At 43.7% G+C, this 21046-nt stretch overlaps 1 protein-coding gene across 2 annotated transcripts in view; it reads left to right on the top strand.

The window, feature by feature from the left end:
* Positions 1–19718, top strand: part of ABCC3 (ATP binding cassette subfamily C member 3) — a 34956-nt gene extending 15238 nt beyond the window's left edge. Inside the window, exons 2-7 of one of the 2 annotated variants that reach the window (XM_027870576.1) lie at positions 15678–15854; positions 16347–16472; positions 17067–17204; positions 17734–17862; positions 18264–18325; positions 19117–19718. In XM_027870576.1, the coding sequence (XP_027726377.1) occupies positions 15678–15854; positions 16347–16472; positions 17067–17204; positions 17734–17862; positions 18264–18325; positions 19117–19252 (768 nt within the window). In that variant the 3' untranslated portion in view covers positions 19253–19718. The remainder of the gene's footprint in view (positions 1–15677; positions 15855–16346; positions 16473–17066; positions 17205–17733; positions 17863–18263; positions 18326–19116) is intronic. The other variant, XM_027870577.1, reaches the window with a different exon arrangement.
* The last annotated feature ends 1328 nt before the right edge of the window (positions 19719–21046 follow it).

Genomic DNA, 21046 nt, shown 5'->3' with positions numbered 1-21046 from the left:
GTTTCTGGCTAAGGAGGTTTGGTTCAATGTTTTACTCTTATGCTACCTCCTTTCTCCGAGACCCCAACTTTTTATTTATTTATTTTTTTTTGTATAGGGGAAGGAAGTGAGTCAGGGAACTGGTACATTAAAGAGATACATTGTAATAACCTTCTAATTGGTCTCTTGGCCTTGAATCTTTCCGGTCTTCCATACAGCTGCCAAGTTGATATTCCTAAAGCATAGGTCAGACCATGTGTCTTTCCTTTTCAGAAAGCTTCGGTGGCTCCCTCTTACTTCTAGGGAAAAAACGTAAACCCCTGTCTGGTGTTTCAAGTGCTTCTGATTACTTCCCCTCACCCTCTTCTACAGGCCAGCCAAAATGGCCTGTTTCTGTACACAAAACTCTATCATTCTCCTCCATACCTTTGCATAGGCTGTGCTCACACTTGAAATGCTCTCCCTCCCTGCCTCTGTCTCTTGGAATCCCTGCCTCCCTTCCTTTAAAGATTGAGTTTCAGTACAATCTCGGGCAAGTGGTTTTTCCGGATCTTCCTAGTTATTAGTTTTCTTTCCATCCAAAAAAAAATCCTTTATCTTTATAAATACATTGAATTTACTTTGTTGTTGTTCAATTGTGTCTTATTCTTCATGACCCCATTTGGGGTTTTCTTGGCAAAGATATTGGAGTGGTTTGCCATTTCCTTCTCCAGCTCATTTGACAGATGAGGAAACTGAGGCAAACAGGGTTAAATAACTTGACCAGGGTCACACAGCTAGTAAGTGTCTGAGGCCAAATTTGAATTCAGAATTCCCAGCCCAGTGCTCTATTCACTGTGCCACCTAGCTGCCCAGGATTTACTTAATTAGTAACATATTATTTCCCTCTATTAGAATGTAAACCCTTTTATAACAAGAAGTTTCTTTTTGGACCTTGTATCCCCAATGCCTAACTAGTGCAGTGCTTTGTACATAGTAGGCACTTTAAAAATGCTTGTTGAAATGAATTTTTGAATGGAATCAGTTCCAGCTCCCTACCTTCCAGTTAGGGAAATCTGCTTTTAGTATGAGGATGCACGGCCAACTTTCTGAGGAGTCTAGGTCACCTGATACAGAGCAGAAACCTAAGAAGCCCTCGCTCTCTTGCACACACACTCTCTTGCACACGCGCTCTCTTGTAGATCCACAGCAGAAGCCTAAAAAGCCCTCGCTCTCTAGCACATGCACTCTCTTGCACACGTGCTCTCTTGCAGATCCTCAGCAGGAGCCTAAGAAGCCCTCGCTCTCTTGCACGCGCACTCTGTTGCTCACGCGCTCTCCTGATCACACGCTCTCTTGCACACGTGTTCTCTTGCTCACATGCTCTCTTGCACATGTGCTATCTTGCAGATCCTCAGAAGGAGCCTGAAAAGCCCTCACTCTCTTGCACACGCACTCTCCTGCTCACCTGAAAGTATGGCCTGATGTGCTTTGGAAAAGGGTTTGAGGGAAAGGGTAACTGAATGGGATTGGGGTTGGGGATATGATGAAAGCAGGACTGAGGAGACAACCTGTAAAAGATAGATAGAAGGGGCAGTAGAGAACATGGGGACAGCATAATAGAGGGGTGCCCATTCCCTGGGTGATATGGTATTCCCATGTCTATGAGAAAGGGGAAGGGAAAACAGGTGGGGACAGGTGAGAACCTGTTGAAACTCAGCTTGCATTTTAAATCCTAACTAGATATTCAGGTTTTGTGTTCCCACCTTTTCCAATGACTATTAAATGAAATTAGAAAATCCCACTGTACTGACTTTTTCCTTGTCACATAGAATCTCTCGTGTCATGTATTTAATAGCCCCAACAATAGCAACTCCAAAAACAAAGTGCTGTTTGCAATCGTTTTCCCTGTAGATTCAAGGGGAATCCCACAAAGGGCTCAGCTGAGGTGGAATGAATGAAAAAATTTCAACATGCTGGAAATTCCTGGCTCCAAACCACATGGGGAGCTTGTGGGACATGGTTAGGGGGTCAAGGGGCAGGTTATATAGTACAAAGAGAGCCTCGATGATTCTAGTGCCTCTACGCTAAAATACAAACTCATCTGACTTCACCCTCCCTTTCTAGGCTGATTGCACATTACTAGGCACCCTGTCATCCCACTTTCCTACCTTCCAGCCAAAGTGCCTGCTTGATGTTCCCTACACATGACATTGTCCTCCCTCTAAACCTGGAATACTCTCTGTCATCATCTCTTGCAAGCCCTGGTTCAGCTCCTATGAGAAATCTTTCCTGATTCCCAAAGTAGTTAACACTACCAACATTCCTCCCTGCCCTCTTCTTTGTATTTTATTTCTTTATATAGAAAGTCATCTAGGTGGTACAGTGGTTAGAGCTCTGGAGTTGGAATCTGGAAGATCAGGGTTCAAATCTTGTCTTGGATACTTTACTAGCTGTATGACTTTGGCTAAGTCACAGCCTCAGTTTCCTCATTTGTAAAATGGGGAATAATAATAGCACTGACCTCATAGGTCTATTGTGAAGATTAAATGAGATAACATATGTAGAACTCATTGCAAACTTTAAAATGCTACATAAGTATTAATTATTAATGTCTATATATACTATCCCCACTCCCACACACCACCCCAGGAGAATATAAGTTCTTTGAATTCAGGGATTTTTTTTTTTGTCTTTGTATTCCCAAGTGTATAGCACCTGGCACATAGCAGGGATTTGTACTTCCAAGTGTATAAAGCAGCTGGCACATAGTAGGGACTTGTATTCCCAAGTGTATATAACACCTGGCACATAGTAGAGACTTGCATTCCCAAGTATATAGTACTTGGCACATAGTAGGAACTTGTATTCCCAAGTGTATAGCAACTGGCACATAGTAGGGACTTAATAAATGCTTGTTGAATTGATTTGAATACAAGGCATGGTCCCTGTCCACAGAGGGCTGACAGTCTAGTTGGGTGCCATGATATTTTGTCTTTGACCTCCATAGTTTCTATTTCCCTAGACTCCTTTTAACTTTAGAGAATCATCTGACACTTTGGGCAGAAAATAGGAGAGGTAGATTGGTACAAGAGCATTGAAACAAAGAAAGACTTTTGAATCCTAGGAAATTCCAGAATTGGAGTAGACAGCCCCCCACCCCCACCCTATTCCTGCTTCCTCGCTCCTCATCCTCTGGATGGTGGCAGTGGAAAAGTCCCCAGATGGGAATGTGGTTGAGGAGGCCCTGTTTGGAGGCTGCCCAGAGGAAAAATCCCTTTCTGATCCAAGAAACAGCAGGAGCCTAGCTCCTGCTTCACACCCCATTCCCCATGACTGTGATTCTGCCCAGGGAGATTCTGTGATAGAAGGACAGGGGGCCTGCCTTCCTTTCCCAACTATGCTACTTTCTAACTATGTGACTCTGGTTAAGAGAATGTTGGATCTGGAGACAAAAGACTCCAAATTTTAGTTCTTGATTTGTACTGCTATGACATGGGGTAAGTCACTTAACCTCCCTGGCTCTCAGTTTCCTCATCTGTAAACAGGGGGGTTTGGATTAGATGACCTCCAACCTCCTTTCCAACTCTAAATCTATGATCCTACTTTCTCTTTATGGGCCTCAGTTTTCCCATCTGTAAACTGAGCGGTTTTGATTAGATAACTTTCAAGGTCCTTTCTAGCTCTAAATCTGTGATGCTACTGTCACTCTCTGGACCTCAGTTTCCTCATCTGTAAAATGAAGGTGAGGGATGAAGGCCATGAAGTCCTAAGACCCTATGAGTCTCTGATTATCTAGAAGTCACTCAGTCCCCAAACCATAATTATCTCTCCCAGTTCTATGTAGACTGAGGTACAGGGTAGAGAAGGAGGATTGCCTAGTACTAGAGAAAGTCACTAGCAATGCACAAGTAGACTGCCGGAAGGCTACATGGGATGTGTCCCTGGGGTGGGAGAAATTTCAGTCTTGGTGCAAAGGAAAGGTTTTTCTGGCTAAAAGCCTCTAAATGACCAGACCTTTGAGTCTTATCAACCCCATCCAGCTGTTTAAGCGCCTTATGGAGGAACTGGCCGTTGCTGTGGAAACTGTGTGTGAGAGGGGTAATGCAGCTGGTTCTCAGTGGAATTGTGGTCAGAGAGGGGGTGGAGGACAGCAGTCTTGGCCCTGATATCTGACAGTTCTCATGGTGCAGGCAAAGAAGTGACCCTGGGCTCCTTAGTCATTCAGTTAATGAGATACAGTGCTAATGCTCTAGGTGGATGTGACCCACAGTTGCTTTCAGGTTAGGGTAATCTGTGGTTTGGAGTGAAGATGGCAGTGAGACAGTTTCAGCCCTCCTTCTCCTTCAGCTCACTGATGCATTGAAGCGGGAACAGCTAGGTGGTGAAGTGGATAGAATGCTGGGCTTGGAGTCAGGAAGACCTGAGTTCAAATCTAGCCTGAGAGATTTCCTTGCTCTGTGACCTTGGACAAGTCACTTAACCTCGGTTTGCCACTGGAGAAGAAAATGGCAAACCACTCCAGTATCTTTGCCAAGAAATCTTTGTCACAAAGAGCTGGGCAACAACTAGCCTTGGGGTCAGAAAGACTTTAGTTTGAATCCTCCCTCAGTCACAACTAACTGTGTGACTCTGGGCAAATCACTTAACTCCTGTTTTCCCCAGCTGTAAAGTGGGAATGATTATAATAGCACCTAATTCACGGGGTTATTGTAAAGATCAAATGAGATAATATGTGTAAAGTGCTTTGGTTTTCTTAGTGCTTTACCCAAAAAAGTTAGCTGTTATTTCATACTTAACTTTGCTGTGGTTAGGTGCCATCTTGGGCCTGAGCAAGAGGGATGGTGTGGGAGAGAAAAGACTGTCAGGGGAAAAAAAGCCAGAGTTCTTTCTGGTCTGTTCACTTAGGGTCATAGATTTAGAGCCAGAAGGGACATCCTGCTGCCCTCATGGTCGTCTTGGCTAACAAGAAGGATTAAGTTTTTGAAATTAAGATTGCCCAGGGTCACAGGTGTTCTGGTCAGAATTTGAACCTAGATCCCTTGTCAAATCTATCACTCTTATCCTCCTGTTCCTGATCACTCAGCTTTCTCTAGGGGTGAATCAGAAAGGGCAGGAAGTTTAGGTTGAGAGAAGTCAGGGATAGAGGAGGAGAGGTAGAGAGAAGACCAAGTGGAGGACGATCAGACTGTGGGGGGAGAACTGGACAGCAGATGAATGCAGCAGATGAATACCTCAGGAGGTGAGTCCAAGCTTCAGGGGGTGAGTCTGCAAGCAGGCTAGGGACAGAGAACATACGGGACAGGGCTGTTTCCTTTCACATTTGTCTGCCTGCTGCTTTGCACAATTTTTTTCCTGTCTAGTGAGGACACTAACCCTACCATTGCAGACTGGCATTTCATGCATGACTTTTGTTCTTAGAGTAGCCCTGAGAGAGAGGACTTGAATTTAGGTCTTCCAGACTCTGAGGTTAGCTCTCTAGTTCCTACACCTTCTGGCCCTCACTTTGCACATTAATAAATGTACCCACTCCAGCTTCCAGCCAAACTGGCCCCAGACCTCTTTACCTTACACAGCATTCCACCTGTCGCCCATTCCTGGAATGCCCTCCCTTGTCACCTCTGATTCTCTGAACCCCTAGTACCCTTCAAGGCTCAGCTGAAGTCCCATCTCCTGCAAGAGGCCTTTTCTGATTCCACCTAGTTACTAGTGATTCCCCCACTATTAACTTTGTATATAATTTGTATTTGGGTATTGGTGTTCATTGTATTTCCCCTCCCTCTAGACTATAAGCTGCTTGAGGGCAGGAACTGATTTTGATTTTGTCTTAGTGCCTAGAACAGAGTAGGCATTTATTCTTGTCAAACTGAATTGAATCAAACTGTTATTGCTGTAACAAGTCAGCCTTGGATTGCTCTTTTTTCTGACACTAATTTTTTAGGAGGGGTTCTTAGATTTGATAGATTTCTAGGGATCTGAGAATGAAGAGGGGGCAAATTACATCTTTATTTTCACTAATCTCTAACTGAAATTTAGTGTTTCCTTCAATTGTTTAAAAATAGTATTCTGAGGAGTCCATACTATGTTTTATATGATAACACATGTATAACCTATTTTGCTTGCTTTGATTGCTTGCTGTTTTGGGGAGGGGGAAGAGAAGAGAGAGGGAGGGAGAAAAATTTGGAACTCAAAACCTTATTTAAAAAAAAAAGAATTCAGAGGAGTCCACAGGCTTCACTAGATTTCCAGTCAGGTCCATATTATTGCAAGAAAGGTTAAAAACTTCTGTTCTACATTATACACAGTAACAGCAACATTGTGCAATGATCATCTGTGATTGACTTAGCTCTTCTCAGTAATACAATGATCCAAGACAATTCCAAAAGACTTATGATGGAAAATGCTATCCACATCCAGAGAAAAAACTGATGGAATCTGAATGTAGATCAAAGCATACTATTTTCACTTTATTTTTTTCATGGTTTTTTTCCTTTTGCAAACTGTAATTTTTTTTGCAAATTGTATCTTCTTTCACAATATGACTAAAATGGAAATATGTTTTACATGATTGCATGTATATATATACATATAGGTGTTTTATATATATATATATAGGTGTTTTATATATATATATATATATATAAAACACCTATATCAATTTGCTTACTGTCTTAGGGAAAGAGAGAAGGGAGGGAGGGAGAAAATTTGGAACTTAAAATTTTATAAAAAATGAATGTTAAAAATTGTCTTTACATGTAATTGGAAAAAATAAATAAAATACTATAAAAAAAAACCTGTTGTAGAGACTGAAGGGATTTTCCCATTTTATAGATGGTGAAACTGAGACTTCCTGACCATAGGGTTAGTAGCCTCAGGGCTTAAAGTTCCTCAGCAAGTTTCCAGGGTAACTAAAATTAGAACCCCTGTCCCAATTGCTACCCAGCTCCACCTTGCTAAGCTCTAATATCTGACATCACAACTAGAAGTTATCCTACACATTCATAGGTACACTCACTCTCTCAAGCTCATGCCTGTTCTTACATGTTTCAGTACTCACTGCTTCACATTTTCCCATATTCACTTAGTCAACATTTGACTCATGTTTATTTTATACCTATTATACACAAGGTCTTGTGCTGAGTTCTGAGTGGGATAAAGATAAATAAGGTAATGTGCCTGCCCTCAAGGAGCTTATAGTCTAATAGGAAGGTAAGATGAGAGGATGGAAAAAAATATTAGCAATAAAAAGAGGCAAAGTTGTACAAATGAGAGGGGTTATGGAGGGTTGGGAGAGAGAGACTGTTGAGATCTGTTGAGTTGTAATTTGAATTAGGCCTTGAAGAATGGAAAGAGTTTATAAGAAAAGATTAAGGAGAGGAGGCATTGAGTAGTGGAAAGAATGTTGGCCTAACTGGGCTTAATATTAGGAAGCCTGGGTGGAAGGCAGAGGGGTTGAGTAGAAAGTACATATGTATTTGGATTCAAAAGCCTTAGGTTCAAATCCATAACCTCCTAGCTCTCAGCCTCAGTTTCCTCATCTGCAAAATGAGCAGGTTGGACTAGATCAATCAGGTCCCTTCCAGATCTGAATCAGTGGTTCTATGAGTCCTGGTTCTCCCCTTATTAGCTCAGTGATTGAGCATAGTCTCTGAATCTGGGTTTCTTTACCTGTATAATGAGAATACTGATGCTAATACTGGACCTGTCTCCTTCACAGGCTTGTTGTGATGCATTTTGGAAAACATTTGGTAAACTTTAAAAAGCTTAGTTATTAACAAAGAAGTCATGGAATGGAATGAAGTGAATTACTGGCAGAGGTTAGATATGGCTTCTTGGGGGAACAATGGTAGGTCTGTCTGTCTTAAGGGGCCAGCTAGAAAGGCAGATTGGGGCCAGGCTGCTGTCAGCAGCAGATTAGGGTCAGGTTATTAGCAGCAGCACCTAGGGTTCATTGAACATCTGCTGTGCTCAGGGCATTTTGTTATATATTGAGATGTAATATAGCCCCTACCTCCGTGGGGCTTACACTCCAGTAGGGGAAGCAGGTAACAGTACAACATGGCGGGTCCTTAGTGCCAAGTGAGGTCTATATAATGGAGGACCAAGTAATCCTTGTAGGCTGGGGGATGAGGGTTGGAGTGGAGGAAGGCTTCCTAGAGTTCTTCACCTGGGCTTCAGAGGATGTAGAAATACAGAAGAAGAGGGGTATGATGGGATTATAGATCCTAGATAAACAATAGATAGGAACATACTCTATAGATAGATTATAGAAGTGACCTCATCTAGTCCAATGCCTTCATTTTGCAGTTGAGGAAATTAATTAGTAATTAACTTAGTAACTAAATGGCATAGCAGGGATTTGAACCCAGGTCCTAGGAGTCTAAATCCAGCTTATTTTCCCTTGTATCATGCAGAATGCATCCAGGGAAAGGGGTTAAGCAAAAGGATAGAGTTGGAATGCACAAGGCAAGCTTCAGAGACACTAAGGCAGTATGGCTATTAGGAAGGAGTAGGAGAAAAGGCTGGAGAGATCACTAAAAGTCTGGATTGCAGAGGGCCTTGAATGCCAAATTCAGGCATTTGGACACCCTTCTATAGGCCAGTCATCCAGGCTAATAAGTATCTATTAAACACTAACTTTGTGCTAGGCATTGTGTAAATCCCTGGACTCACGGAGCAGGGAAGTGACATCACGAGACCTATATTTTGGAAAAAACCACCTTGGTAGCTTAGCAGAGGGTGTGTTATAGTAGGGAGAGAACTGAAGCAAGGTAACGATTTAAAAGGCTATTATAGGAACTCAGGCAAGGAGAGATGAGGGCCTGAATTAGAGTTGTGGCTGTGTGAGCGAAGACAAATTGTGAAGATAAACAAGATTTCCTAGTGGATTGGGTATGTATGGTGAGAGAGAGAGGCCAAAAATGATGAGTTTTCTAGCAAAGTTGTCAGCCTCACTCTTTCCTCCAATCATGGAAGTCCAGTGAAAAGACTGGCGATGACCCTCAATTCAGTGGGTGACCTTGGTCTTTCTAAATTAAGGTCTTTCCCAGGTCTCAGTTTGTCTGAGCAATGCCCTTTCTTTTTCTTTTTCTTTTAATAATACTTTATTTTCCAAACAATTTGTAATAATTTTGTTTAAAGTTTTGAGTTCCAAATTCTATCCCTCCCTCCCCTCTCCCCTCTCTGAGATGGTAAGAAATCTGATTTAGGTTATACATGTGCAATCATGTAAAGCAATTCCATATTAGTCATTTTGTAGAATTAAACTTGAACAGGAAAGAAAAGGAAGGAAGAAAAAGAAAGAAAGAAAAAGAGAAAGAAAGAAAGAAGGAAGAAGAAAGAAGGAAAGAAAGAAGGAAAGAAAGAAAATGAAAGATAGTATGCTTCGATCTGTATTCAGATGCCATCAGTTCTTTTTCTGGAAGCAGCATTTTTCGTCGTGAGTCCTTTGGGCTTGTCTTGGATCACTGTATTGCTGAAAATAGCTAAGTCGTTCACAGTAGTTCATCATACAATATTGCTGTTACTGTGTACAATGTTCTCCTAGTTCTGTTTACTTCACTCTGTATCAGTTCATGTGAATCTTTCCAGGTTTTTCTGAAATCATCCCCCTCACCATTTCTTATAGCACAATAATATTCCATTACAACCATATACTACAACTTGTTCAGCCATTCCCCAATTGATGGGCATCTCCTCAATTTCCAATTCTTAGCCACCACAAAAAAGAGCTGTTATAAATATTTTTGTACAAATAGGTTGTTTTCCCTTTTCTTTGATTTCTTTGGGAAACAGATCTAGTAGTGGTATTGCTGGGTCAAAGGGTATGCATGGTTTTATAGCCCTTTGGGTGTAGTTCCAAATTGCTCTCCAGAGTGGTTGGATCAGGCAACACTCTTTCAATGACTAAGGGCTAGGTAAGAAGAATTGAGTCAAAAGATGGCCTAATTTACCATAACAAAAATATCAGTCAAAGTTTCTGGCCAGAACAGAAAACAATTGCTTATAGGCATTACGAGTATGGTGGCACTCTAAACGGTGACAAGGAAATTTGGAAGGGAGGAAGTTCTTTGAGGAAAAAAATGAGTCTGGATGTGTTGTTTGGATCTCTATGCGGCATCTAATTCAAAATATCTAAGGGACAGTTGGAGATGCGTGTCTTTAGCTCAGCACAGAGACTAGGGACAGATCTATAGATCAGGGATTCATTTCCATAGAGATGATAACTGAACTCATGGGAACTGATGAAATCACCAAGTAAGATAGTACAGAGAGAAAAGAGAAGTGGGACCAGGACAGTTCCTTGTGGGGCACTCACAGTTAGTAGGTGAAGAACCAGCAAAGACAGCTGACAAGTGGTCAGACAGCTAGGAGGAGAACCAGGAGAAAGCATTTATATGAAAACCGAGAGAAACATCCATAAAATGATCAACAGTGTCAAATATCAGGGAGAGGACAAGGACGATGATGATTGAAAAAAAGGCCATTAGATTTGACAGTTAAGAGATTACCGGTAACTTTGGAGAGAGTAGTTTCAGTTGAATGACCAAGTTGGGAGCCAGATTGCAGAGGGTTTAGAAGAGAGTGAAAGGAGAGAAAGTAGAAGCAGCATTGTAGACTGCTTTCCCATGGAGTTTAGCCATAAAAAAAGGAAGGAAATACACAATAATAGCTAGTGAGGATGGTTGGATTAAGTAAAGATTTTCTTTGAAGAATGTGGGAATCATATTTGTAAGCAGCAGGGAAAGAGCTGGTAGATAGGAAGAGATTAAAGTTGAGAGAGAGAGAGAGAGGGGAAGAGAGAGAGAGGAAGAGAGAGAGAAGAAGAAGGAGAGAGAGAGAGAGAGAGGAAGAGAGAGCGAGAGAGAAAGAGAGAGCGAGAGAGAGAGAGAGGAAGAGAGAGAGAAGAAGAAGAAGAGAGAGAGAGAGAGAGGAAGAGAGAGCGAGAGAGAGAGAGAGCGAGAGAGAGAGAGAGAGAGAGAGGGAGAGAGGGAGAGAGGAGGGGGGGCAATGTGCTGGAGAAGCTATGACGGGATGGTATCAAAGGTGCCTGTGGAAAGGTTGGCCTTAGCAAAGAAAAGGGCTACACCTTCATCTGAGACCAAAGTGAAGGAGATAGTAGAAGGAGATCTGTCTGAGTGACTCAAAATGAGGAGGAAAGATTGTCCTTGTTGAATGATCTCCATAGGTGATGGGAAGCTTTTGATGGACTTTCAGCAGGAAGGTGACATGTTTAAGTGAGGTTTTAAATAAAATTTGAAGGTGGTGAGTAGAAGGCATTGGAGAAGAGAAAGATGTGAAGAGGGTAGGGGTGGGAACCTAGTTTATAAATTATTTAGGAATAAGTGGTTGCTAAGGTCATGGAAGAAACTAGTGTTCACCGCGCTAAAAACAAACCCCAAACCCAACAGCCTTTGAACTTGACAAGCATTAAACTAAATGGGCATTTCCATATACACAGTGTAACAGAAGAAGATTGTACATGAAACTGTGGAAATCTTATATACAACTTGTTTTTCTTTCAAATATAATAATAAATTCAACGTGCAACTTTCAGTGTTCTTTCTGGCCTTCTTTTCTTTTCTGTTTGGCTACTTGTCTGAGAAACTTGGTGGTGAAAGGAAGGAGGAAAGTGGGAGGGTAGTTTGAAGAAACTGAGGTCCACATGACTTGCTTAAAGTCACATAGGTGAGGGAGAAGTGATTCACTTGCCCAGGTCCTCTCACTCCGGATCCAACACTCTTTCATTACAACTTGTGTTTATAGACACGATTCAAGACAACAAGTATCTATTGAATGCGTTTTTGTTGTTGTTCAGCCATTTCAGTCGAGTTGGATTTTTCACAACCTCCTTTAGGGTTTTCTTGGCAAAGATACTGGAGTGGTTTGCTATTTCCTTCTCCAGTTCATTTTACAGATGAGGAAACCGAGGCAAACAGGGTTAAGTGACTTGCCCAGGGTCACACAGCTAGTAAGTGTCTAAGGCCTAATTTGAATTCGAGTTTTCCTGACTTCAGGCCCAGCTCTCTATCCACTGTATCACCTAGCTGCCCCTACTACGTGCCTAGTTATGCCAGAGACAAGTGTTAAAAACTGGAGATACAAAAGCCTGCCCCTAGGAAGCTTACATTCTACTGGGGGAGGGAGAAAACAACATGTAAACAGTTCAATAAATATCAATAATAAATTCAATAAATGCAGTTATTTGAAGGAGAGAATTGGTAACAACTAGAAGGGACCAGGAGAAGTTTCTTGTAGGGCCTCACTCTTGATTGGCACCTTGAAGGGAACTCAAGATTACAAAGCATAGAGGTGAGGAAAGAGTGCATTCTAGGTTGAGGGCATGGACAGAAAGTAGATTTTCCTCTACTGTGGACAGCAAGGAAGCCAGCTTGGATGGACCAAAGAGTGTGGAAGGGGAGAGATAGGAAATCAACTGGGAGGCTGGAAGCAGACAATAAAAGGCTTTTAAATGTCAAATAAAGACTTTGTATTTTAGCCCAGAGGCAGTGGACTCCATCAGTCAATTGACAAACATTTATTAAGCATTTCCTATGGGCCAGAGGATACAAAAACAAAGACTCTAACAATCTCTTCTGTCAAAGGAGCTAATGCAAAGCTTTGAATGCCAGGTTAGGGATTGGCTCCAGAATGTCTCTCAAAGTTTTTGAACCAGAAATGGTGGCAGTTGGGTATTTCAGGAAGATTAATTTAGTGGCACTGTGCAAGGCCGAATAATAGGCAAGGAAACTAGTTAGCTATTTGGAGTGGAATGGATTAGAAGGAAAAATCAATAGGAATTAGTGACTGGTTAAATTGGAGGCCTGGGAGAAGGAGATAATATAACTTTGAAGTATCTAGCCTGGAAAACTAGGAGGAGGATGGCAGACATAGGGAAGTTTAGGTGAGAACTTTAATAGTTGTCTGTGATGTATTTCGTTATAAACAGGTTGAGTTTGTGACCAGACACATGAATTTGAAGCCAGAAGGGAATTTGAAGATTATCTTCTAGATCAGGGGTGGGAAACCTGAGGCCTTGAGGTCACATATGGCCCTTAGGTCCTCAAGTACGGCCCTCTGAACAAATCCCATTAATAAAAGGATTTGTTCTGTAAAACTTGGACTCAGTCAAAAGGCCACACTCAAGGACCTAGAAGGCCATATGTGGCCTCAAGGCCACAAGTTCCCAACCCCTATTCTAGATCAACCCCTTAATTTTGCAAATGAAGAAACTGAGGCCCAAGGCAAAGCTGGGTTTTTACTCCAAGTTCAAATTCACTTTTCACTGGATGCAAAGAAATATTCATCATGCAGCTAGAGATTATGGGACAGGAGGTCAGAACTGGGGATTTGGGAGTCATAGCCTCATAGGGTGATAGAGTGAGGGCTGGAAAGGACCTCAGAGGTAGTCCAACCTCCCTCTGGTGGGGGAGGCAAAAGGAGAAAGTGGAACCCTTGAAGATGACAAAAAGAATAACAGAGAGATAAGGGAACCCTGAAAGTTAAGAAAAAGAGAATGGCAGAAAGACGGTGAGGACTAGGTGACTAGGAAATTATCGGTGAAGCTGGAGAAAGCAGTTTAATGAAGGCTAGGGGATGGAGGCAGAAACGGGCTTAGAAAGAGTTCAGGCGCGAGTGGGTGAAGAGGAAGTGGAGGCAGCTTTCACTCCCACTCACACGCTCATTTGTATACTCACTGCATTCCAATTCTCTCTCACACTCATTGAACATTAACGAACAGCTCATTCGAAAGTAGATGTTCCACTGGAAAATCTTCCCTTTCACCCTCCAGCAGCTCAAGCCCCCTGGGGGGGTGGGGGGGGGTGTCATGTGTGTTGTTGTTTGAGGTATCAGAGGGAATTCAGAGATGTGGCAGACGGGAATGAATAAATGAAGAAAAGTATTTATTGAACTCTTACTGTACGCCAGATATTCTGCTAAGTGCTGGGGATACAAATAGAAAATTAGAGAGTCTCCCATGCTCAGTCTAAAGGGTAAGAGAATGTATATTTGCAAGTAGAATGGTAAAGTCCAGTGGTCATTAGGATCCAGGAGTAAGGCGGATGGTAATGCATTTTATGGTCATTTGCATTAATAAAACCACATCTGTTTGCATTAGTAAAACCATACCTGTTTCTGATTTTGAATCATTTGATGGTGCCAAGAACTTTTGTTCCTATCATCACTTGAATGTTGCTATTCATTCATTTCACAAACATTTATTTAGGGCTTGCCATGAATAAGGCACTCTGCTAAACTCTAGGCATACAAAGATAAATGGACACAGATCCTGCTCTCGAAGAACAAGTGGAGAACAGGACATAGAGAGGAGTCTAGTTTTCCTGGACTGTGAAAAGAAGCAATGGAAAAATAAGTTGGAACCTTATTGTGAAGGGCCTCGAATGCCAGGAACAGACATTTATTTTGATTTTGTAGGTGATGGGGAGCATGAGTTGATTGATTTTGAGTAGAGAAGCTGTGAGGAGAGACATGACAATGTTAGAAGGTTTCAAAAGGAAGAAGCCTTGGGCAGCAGAGTGAAGACTAAGATGCAGAGTTCCTTTGTCTGAGCTCTTCTTTTTCTGACCAGATAGATTTTCCCCTAATTTCCGTCTTCTCTTGAATGCTTTTTTTCCTTTTTCTCTTCCTTCTTTCCTTTTCCTTCTTCTTGATAAGATCACAGGATCAGGGATTTAAAGTTGGAAAGGACCTTACAAGCCACGAAGTCTAAGCTTCTCATTTTGCAGATGAGTAAACTGAGGCACAATGCAGTTGGACTGGAGGATTTCCAAGTTCCCTTCTAATAGGATATTATAAGGCATTTATATGTTGGACTTCAAGTTAGAAAGACTGGAATCCAGATCCTGCCTCAGACATTTACTAGTTGTGAGATTAGGCAAGTCACTTAACCTCTGTCGCCTCAGTTTCCTCATCTATCAAATAGGGATCATAATAGCACCGACCTCCAAGAGTTGTGAAGATCAAAAGAAATAATGTTACATGAGGCCCTTTGCAAACCTTAAAGTGCTATACAAATACTAACCATCATCATTATTCTTAATATAAAGTCCTTGCAGGTAAGGAAAACTTCATTTGGGGAACAAGTGGGTGGCTCAGGGGATTGGCCTGGAGTCTGGAACACTCATCTTCCTGAATTCAAATCTGACCTCGGACACTTACTAGCTGTGTGACCCTGGACAAGTCACTGAACCCTGTTTGCCTCAGTTTCCCCATCTGTAAAATGAGCTGGAGAAGGAAATGGCAAACCACTCCGGTGTCTTTGCAAAGAAAACCTAAATGGGGTCATGGAGAATAGTTAGACATGACTGAAATGACTGAACAATCAAAAAAAAAAATTCAGATCCCCCATTCCTTAAATGTAATGGGCCCTTAATAATTGCTACAATTTAGAGATTACAGATTCAGAGCTAGTAGGAAACGCTAGCGGCCATCAAATCCAACCCCTCATTTTATAGATGAGAATACTGAGGGTAGGAGAAGTTAAATAATTTGCCCAGGGTCATACGACCAGCAAGCATCAGGATTTGAAGTCAGGTCTTCTTGGAATGAATGAATGAATGAGTGAATGAATGAATGAATGAATGAATGAATGAATGAATGATTGAAAATTCTTTCCCTTTTCTTTTAGAAGCATAACTATCTTTTCTTTCTACCTTATGGACTAACTAACCTCTCTTATTTTCTTCTTCTTTCTCCAGGACCCAAACCTGACATTGCACACAGACAATCCAGACCTCACCCCCTGCTTCCAGAACTCTCTGCTCGCTTGGGCCCCTTGCATCTACCTCTGGGCCTCCCTGCCCTGTTACCTGCTCTACCTCCGGCGACGAAACCAAGGCTACATCATCCTTTCTGGCCTCTGTAGACTCAAAACGGTCAGTGATTTAGAGAAGGGTGCCCTTGGATAGGGGAAAGTCATCGTCTGGCTGCCGATGTCTTGGAGTGGAAGAGAAATTCTATTCTAGGCCCTAATTTCCATAGTTGCTACGCCAGTGTCTCTAGATCCTCACTACTCTTCCCCCCTCCCTGTCCTGGCCCACAGTAATTGGCAAGATGCCTTTTAAACCCATAGTCAATTGGGAAACTCCCTGTATGAGGAAGCTGAACCAAGTTCCTCAATGCTTCACCCCCAGCCTGGGTCTTCTCAGCCCTATAATTCTCAGGCTTGGATATAGACTTGGTGGTTGATTACTGCCGTATCCTAGTGGATTCTCCTCTGGGTCAGCAGCAGCTCCTAGCATATGGTGGCAGCCTTCCTTTCTTCAACCCCTTTAATCCCAAAGGAAGGTTTCCACTTCCCCAGCTCCCTGCCCCTGTCCCTATCCCTGCCCCTGCCCCGCCTCCACAGTGCCTTCATCTCTTGGTAGGCAGTTGGTGTCCTACTCTGGTGTGTGACATGGGCTGATCTCTTCTACTCCTTCTCTGGCCTGGTGAGGGGCTCCATCCCAGCCCCCATCTACTTTGTGACTCCCCTCATCTTGGGGGTCACCATGGTTAGTGTGGGACTCTGGAAGCTTGGGAGAGGGGAGGCAGGCTGGCTTTGGTGTTCGGGGAAATCTAGTGCCTCTGGAAGGGTGGTAATGACATTGCTAGTGGCAACCTGGGGCAAGATACTCATGACTTTGAAACACTTATACTGGGTATACTTGAGGACCTCTGGGAAGGGAGAAGTGGTGACACCAACACTTATTTACATATTGTTTTTCCTTATAGAATGTAAGCTTCTTGAGGGCAGGACTTTTTCATTTTGTGTGTGTGTGTGTATACATACACATATACACATACACATATACACATATATACATACATACATAATATACACATACATACACATATACACACACATATATATCCAGTGCCTCACACTGACACTTAGTCGGTACCTAATCTGTGCTTGTTGGTTGATTGATCTAGCCCAGAGGCTCCTCCCCTCCCATCTTCCCTTTAACTCCAAAAGAGATTTGGGGGGTCATGGGGATAGGGGGTGATAAGGATGCCCTCTGGCAGCGGGAGATTAACCTACACTGCCACATGCAGTGCCACATGCAGCGGATCCATGTGTCTGTCCTCTCTTTTCCTCCCCTCAGCTCCTGGCCACCCTGCTGATCCAGTATGAACGGCTGCGGGGTGTACGATCCTCTGGCATCCTGATCATCTTCTGGTTCTTGTCTTGTGTCTGTGCCATTGTCCCTTTTCGCTCCAAGATCCTCATTGCCTTGGAAGAGGTATAGTGTGTGTGTAGGGGGATAGGTCATGTCTGAGTTCCCTGGAGGAGTGACCCCTTGGGAACATCACAATGACTCCTCAGTTGGGGACTCCTATTATCACATATGGGCAGCTAAGTGGGACAGTGGACAGAGCACTGGGCTTGGAATCAGGAAGACTGAGTTCAAATCTGGCCTAAGACACTTATTAGCTGTGTGACCCTGGGCAAGTCACTTAACCCTATTTGCCTCAGCTTCCTCATCTGTAAAATGAACTGGAGAAGGAAATGGCAAACCACTCTAATATATTTATCAAGAAAACCTCAAAAGGAGTCATGAAGAGTCAGACATGACTTAAAATGACTGAACATCATCAAATATTCAGGGAGTGGTGAGAAAATAGAGCAGGAGGGACCATCTTTAGAAAGGGAAAGCAAGGTTGGGGCAGGGTCTGGATCTGGGCTCCGACGAGAACAGCCACAGGTATACTCATAGACAATCTCCTTCCTCTTCATAACCTTGCCTGTCCCTAACCCCTTGTCTTCCACAGGGTGAAGTCAAAGACACATTCCGTTTTACTACATTCTATATATACTTTGCCCTTATAGTCTTCTCGCTCATCCTTTCCTGTGCCAAGGATAAGCCACCTTTTTTTTCACCCTCTGTCAATGTGAACCTTGTAAGTGATTGGGAGAGATGGTGTTGAGAGGGAAGATGGAGTTTGGGGAGTTGTACCTTGGGTTCATTGAGTCATTTTCCCCAGTATGCTCTTTCCCTAATGTTTCAGAGGTGTTGGGAGGGAGGTGGAGTTTGGAGAGTTATACCTTGGATTCATTGAGTCATTTTCCCTAGTATGCTCCTTCGCTAGTGGGTCAGAGGGTATGTGGAGGGTTGTGGGGGATAAAGAACTTATCCCTAATCCCTAACTAGAAGGAAGGGAAAGGGTATTAGGCATTGAGTGACCCAAAGGGTAGAGACTATGGGAGTTGGTGGTAGTGGTCACTCCTGCTGTGGGAACAACCTAGACTCCTTTAATTCCTTCCTCATCACCTCCATCTCTGCCTGCTCAAACCCTGGCAGAACTCTTGCCCAGAGGCCAATGCTGGTTTTCTCTCTCGTCTGACCTTCTGGTGGTTCACTAAGTGAGTTGACTTCTCTTGACGTTGGTCTCTTGAGGGTGGGGGCTGGAAACCCAAAGAACTGATGTGGTCTCTTTGGCCTGGGGGCCATATGCTTAATTTGTTCGCAACCTGTCACCCCAAATATAAGATAGAGTCCAGCTCAGGGAACCATGTCTATGACTGGGGCTCACCACCAATCTTCAGCCCCAATCTGCAGGGCTAGCTGCAAACCCTGAACCTGGCTAGAGGTAGCACATGCCCTCAGGTCAGATGTAGAGGGATAATTAGCCTGGCAAGGCCATCGGCAGTGGGTACATTGGCCTTCAACAATCTGGCTGGTTTGTCATCTTCCTTGACTGAGCCTCACAGTCAGATCATCAGGTGGTAATTATGCCTTTGACCCTCGAACTGGTAGCGCATTTTCTCCAGTTCATGGAAAAGAAGCCTGTGCTCCTGACCTAACACACCTTCCATGATCTAACTACCTCTAACCCGGATATGGGGCCCAGGGAAGTGCAGCCAAAGCTTGAATCAGATTGAAAGTTGGCCAGGTTTCCTTGTGTTAGGTGGAGGTGGGGTAAGATAAGGGACCAAGCAAAGGATTGAGGGCTAGATGACCATCCTGTTTCCCTCAGTGACCCTATGACCAGTTCTTGGATAATAGGTCCACCATGAAACCCTTCTCTCCAGAGTCCTGTGCCCACTGAAACCTGAAATACTGTTTTAGGGAACTACCACTAACCAAGGGCAGAATCCCATCTTTCTCCCTGTGAGTGACTCTGTCCCCCTCTGCCCCTTCCCCTTCTCTCTAGGATGGCCATCCTTGGGTACCGACGGCCTCTGGAGGAGAAGGATCTGTGGTCTCTGAATGAAGAAGACTCTTCGAGAGTTTTGGTGCTTCGGCTGCTCAAGGAGTGGGAAAAGCAGAGAGTACAGGCCAAACAGTGAGGAAGCCCTTGCCTCTTGGAGAGTTGAAGTCAATAGCTAACAAACATTTACTGCAAGCATTTATTAAGTGCTTGCTTTGTATGAAGCAGTGCTACGTGTAGGGTAAAAAGGAGGGAAGGGCCGTGATCCTCAGGAAAGTCAGTTGGCTCCTTGGTAGTAGAGCCTGCTTCCATTCCTTCCTTAGGTACCCCTCCCTTAGGAGGCTAGTTGCATTTCTAAAATGCCTATTCCTTCTTAAGCCTGCCCTTTATGGTCATTTGAAATAGAATTTGTTGGCTAGCTCTCCTGAGTAAAAGGTCCCCCCACTCCTCTAAGAATAGTTCCTGCCCCTGAGTCCCCTGAGTCCCCTGAGCCTGGAGTCCTAGTGACCTCATTGGCCACTTCCTTTGACCTCAGGTCAGGGAGGGAGGCTAGACTCTCAATATTCCCTCAGAGAGGAAGGTGAGTCCCAAGAACAGGAAGGCTCTCCACTTCTTCACTGATTTATATTTTACGTCCTGTCTCTGGGCCTCAGCTTCCTCATTTGTGAAAAGAAGTTAATCTCTAAGGATCCCCGGTGCCAGTCTTTAGATACTTGATCTGGAGACAGGAGAGTGGATCCGGTGACTTTCTAGGCCAGGGGCTCTAGCCTTTTTTGTTTCCTGGACTCCTTTAGCAGTTTGATGAAGCCCAGAGACCTCTTCTCAGAATCATGTTTTTAGATAGTTGAAGGAAATAGTGCATTAGAGTTAGAGTTTAGTGAAAAATGAAGATATAATTTTTTTACCATTCAAGTTCACGGATCCCCAGAAATCTATCCATGGAATCCTTGATGGGTATGTTGGGGGTGTGGGGTATCTGTGGATTCCACATTAAGAATTATTGGTTTAGACCAAGATGGCCATCAAAAGGGCAACAAGGAATTCAGGAGTCTGTCCCCTAGATATTTGCCCTGGCCAACTCATCAGGCAAAAGAGATAAGCGTTCATAGACCTCCCCTTCCTCTGGCCCTTTTCAGCCCCAGCACTGCATACGCGTCCTGTCTCCCTGCTCCCATCTGGCTGTGGTTTTCACACTCTTCTTTGTGCCTCCTCCTCCATCCCTCCATCCTCTCCTAGGCCTGGGGCTGGAAGTCTTTTAAACTCAAAACTGCCTTCTGTTGATTGGCTGTTGGCCTAGCCTGAGATACAGGATTGTCAGCAGAATCCCAGCTCCTGTGTTTCTGAGTCTTCTGAACGTCATACCCTGCCTGCACCCCTCCCCCCACCTCCAACAAATGGTCACCCTTCCTGCTTTGCTTCCTCCCACACACCCCCACATCCCCCATCCATCACAACTTCCCCCTTCCCAGCTGCAAATCTGCCTCTTTGGGGCCTCAGCAAATGAGCTGAAACCAGGTCCTCTTATCTTCCCTTGTGATTAAGAAACCATTTAGAATTTGTACTACTGGCGGGCACACAGCAACCTCCCCAGAGCCAGCTGGGTGTGTAGGAAGGGACTGTAGCTAATTCTTCCCCCAACTTTCTTTATCCCATCCCATCTCAGGCCCAGAGAGGTTTAGGAATTGCTGGGAATTTTGGTTTTTCAGTTTGGGGGTAGGGGGAAGAAGGCCAAAATATGAGAGAGTATGGTGGAGATGGAATCTCTATCCCTGATAGATCTGCAGCTGGGGTCCCAAATCCAATTTATTCTTGTACATTGGAGAATTAACAGTCCCATTTTGCCTGGGGAGAGGTCACCTCTGAACAGGACTGCCCCAAATCTGGGTTTGAGAGAAGAACAAGTGCTTTCCTCAATAAAGACCCACCCCCCCCC

Source organism: Vombatus ursinus, unplaced genomic scaffold, assembly GCF_900497805.2.
Source record: "Vombatus ursinus unplaced genomic scaffold, bare-nosed wombat genome assembly UNPS02014797.1, whole genome shotgun sequence".
Classification (NCBI taxonomy): Eukaryota; Metazoa; Chordata; class Mammalia; order Diprotodontia; family Vombatidae; genus Vombatus; species Vombatus ursinus.
This window is presented reverse-complemented; position numbering and strand designations above follow the sequence as displayed.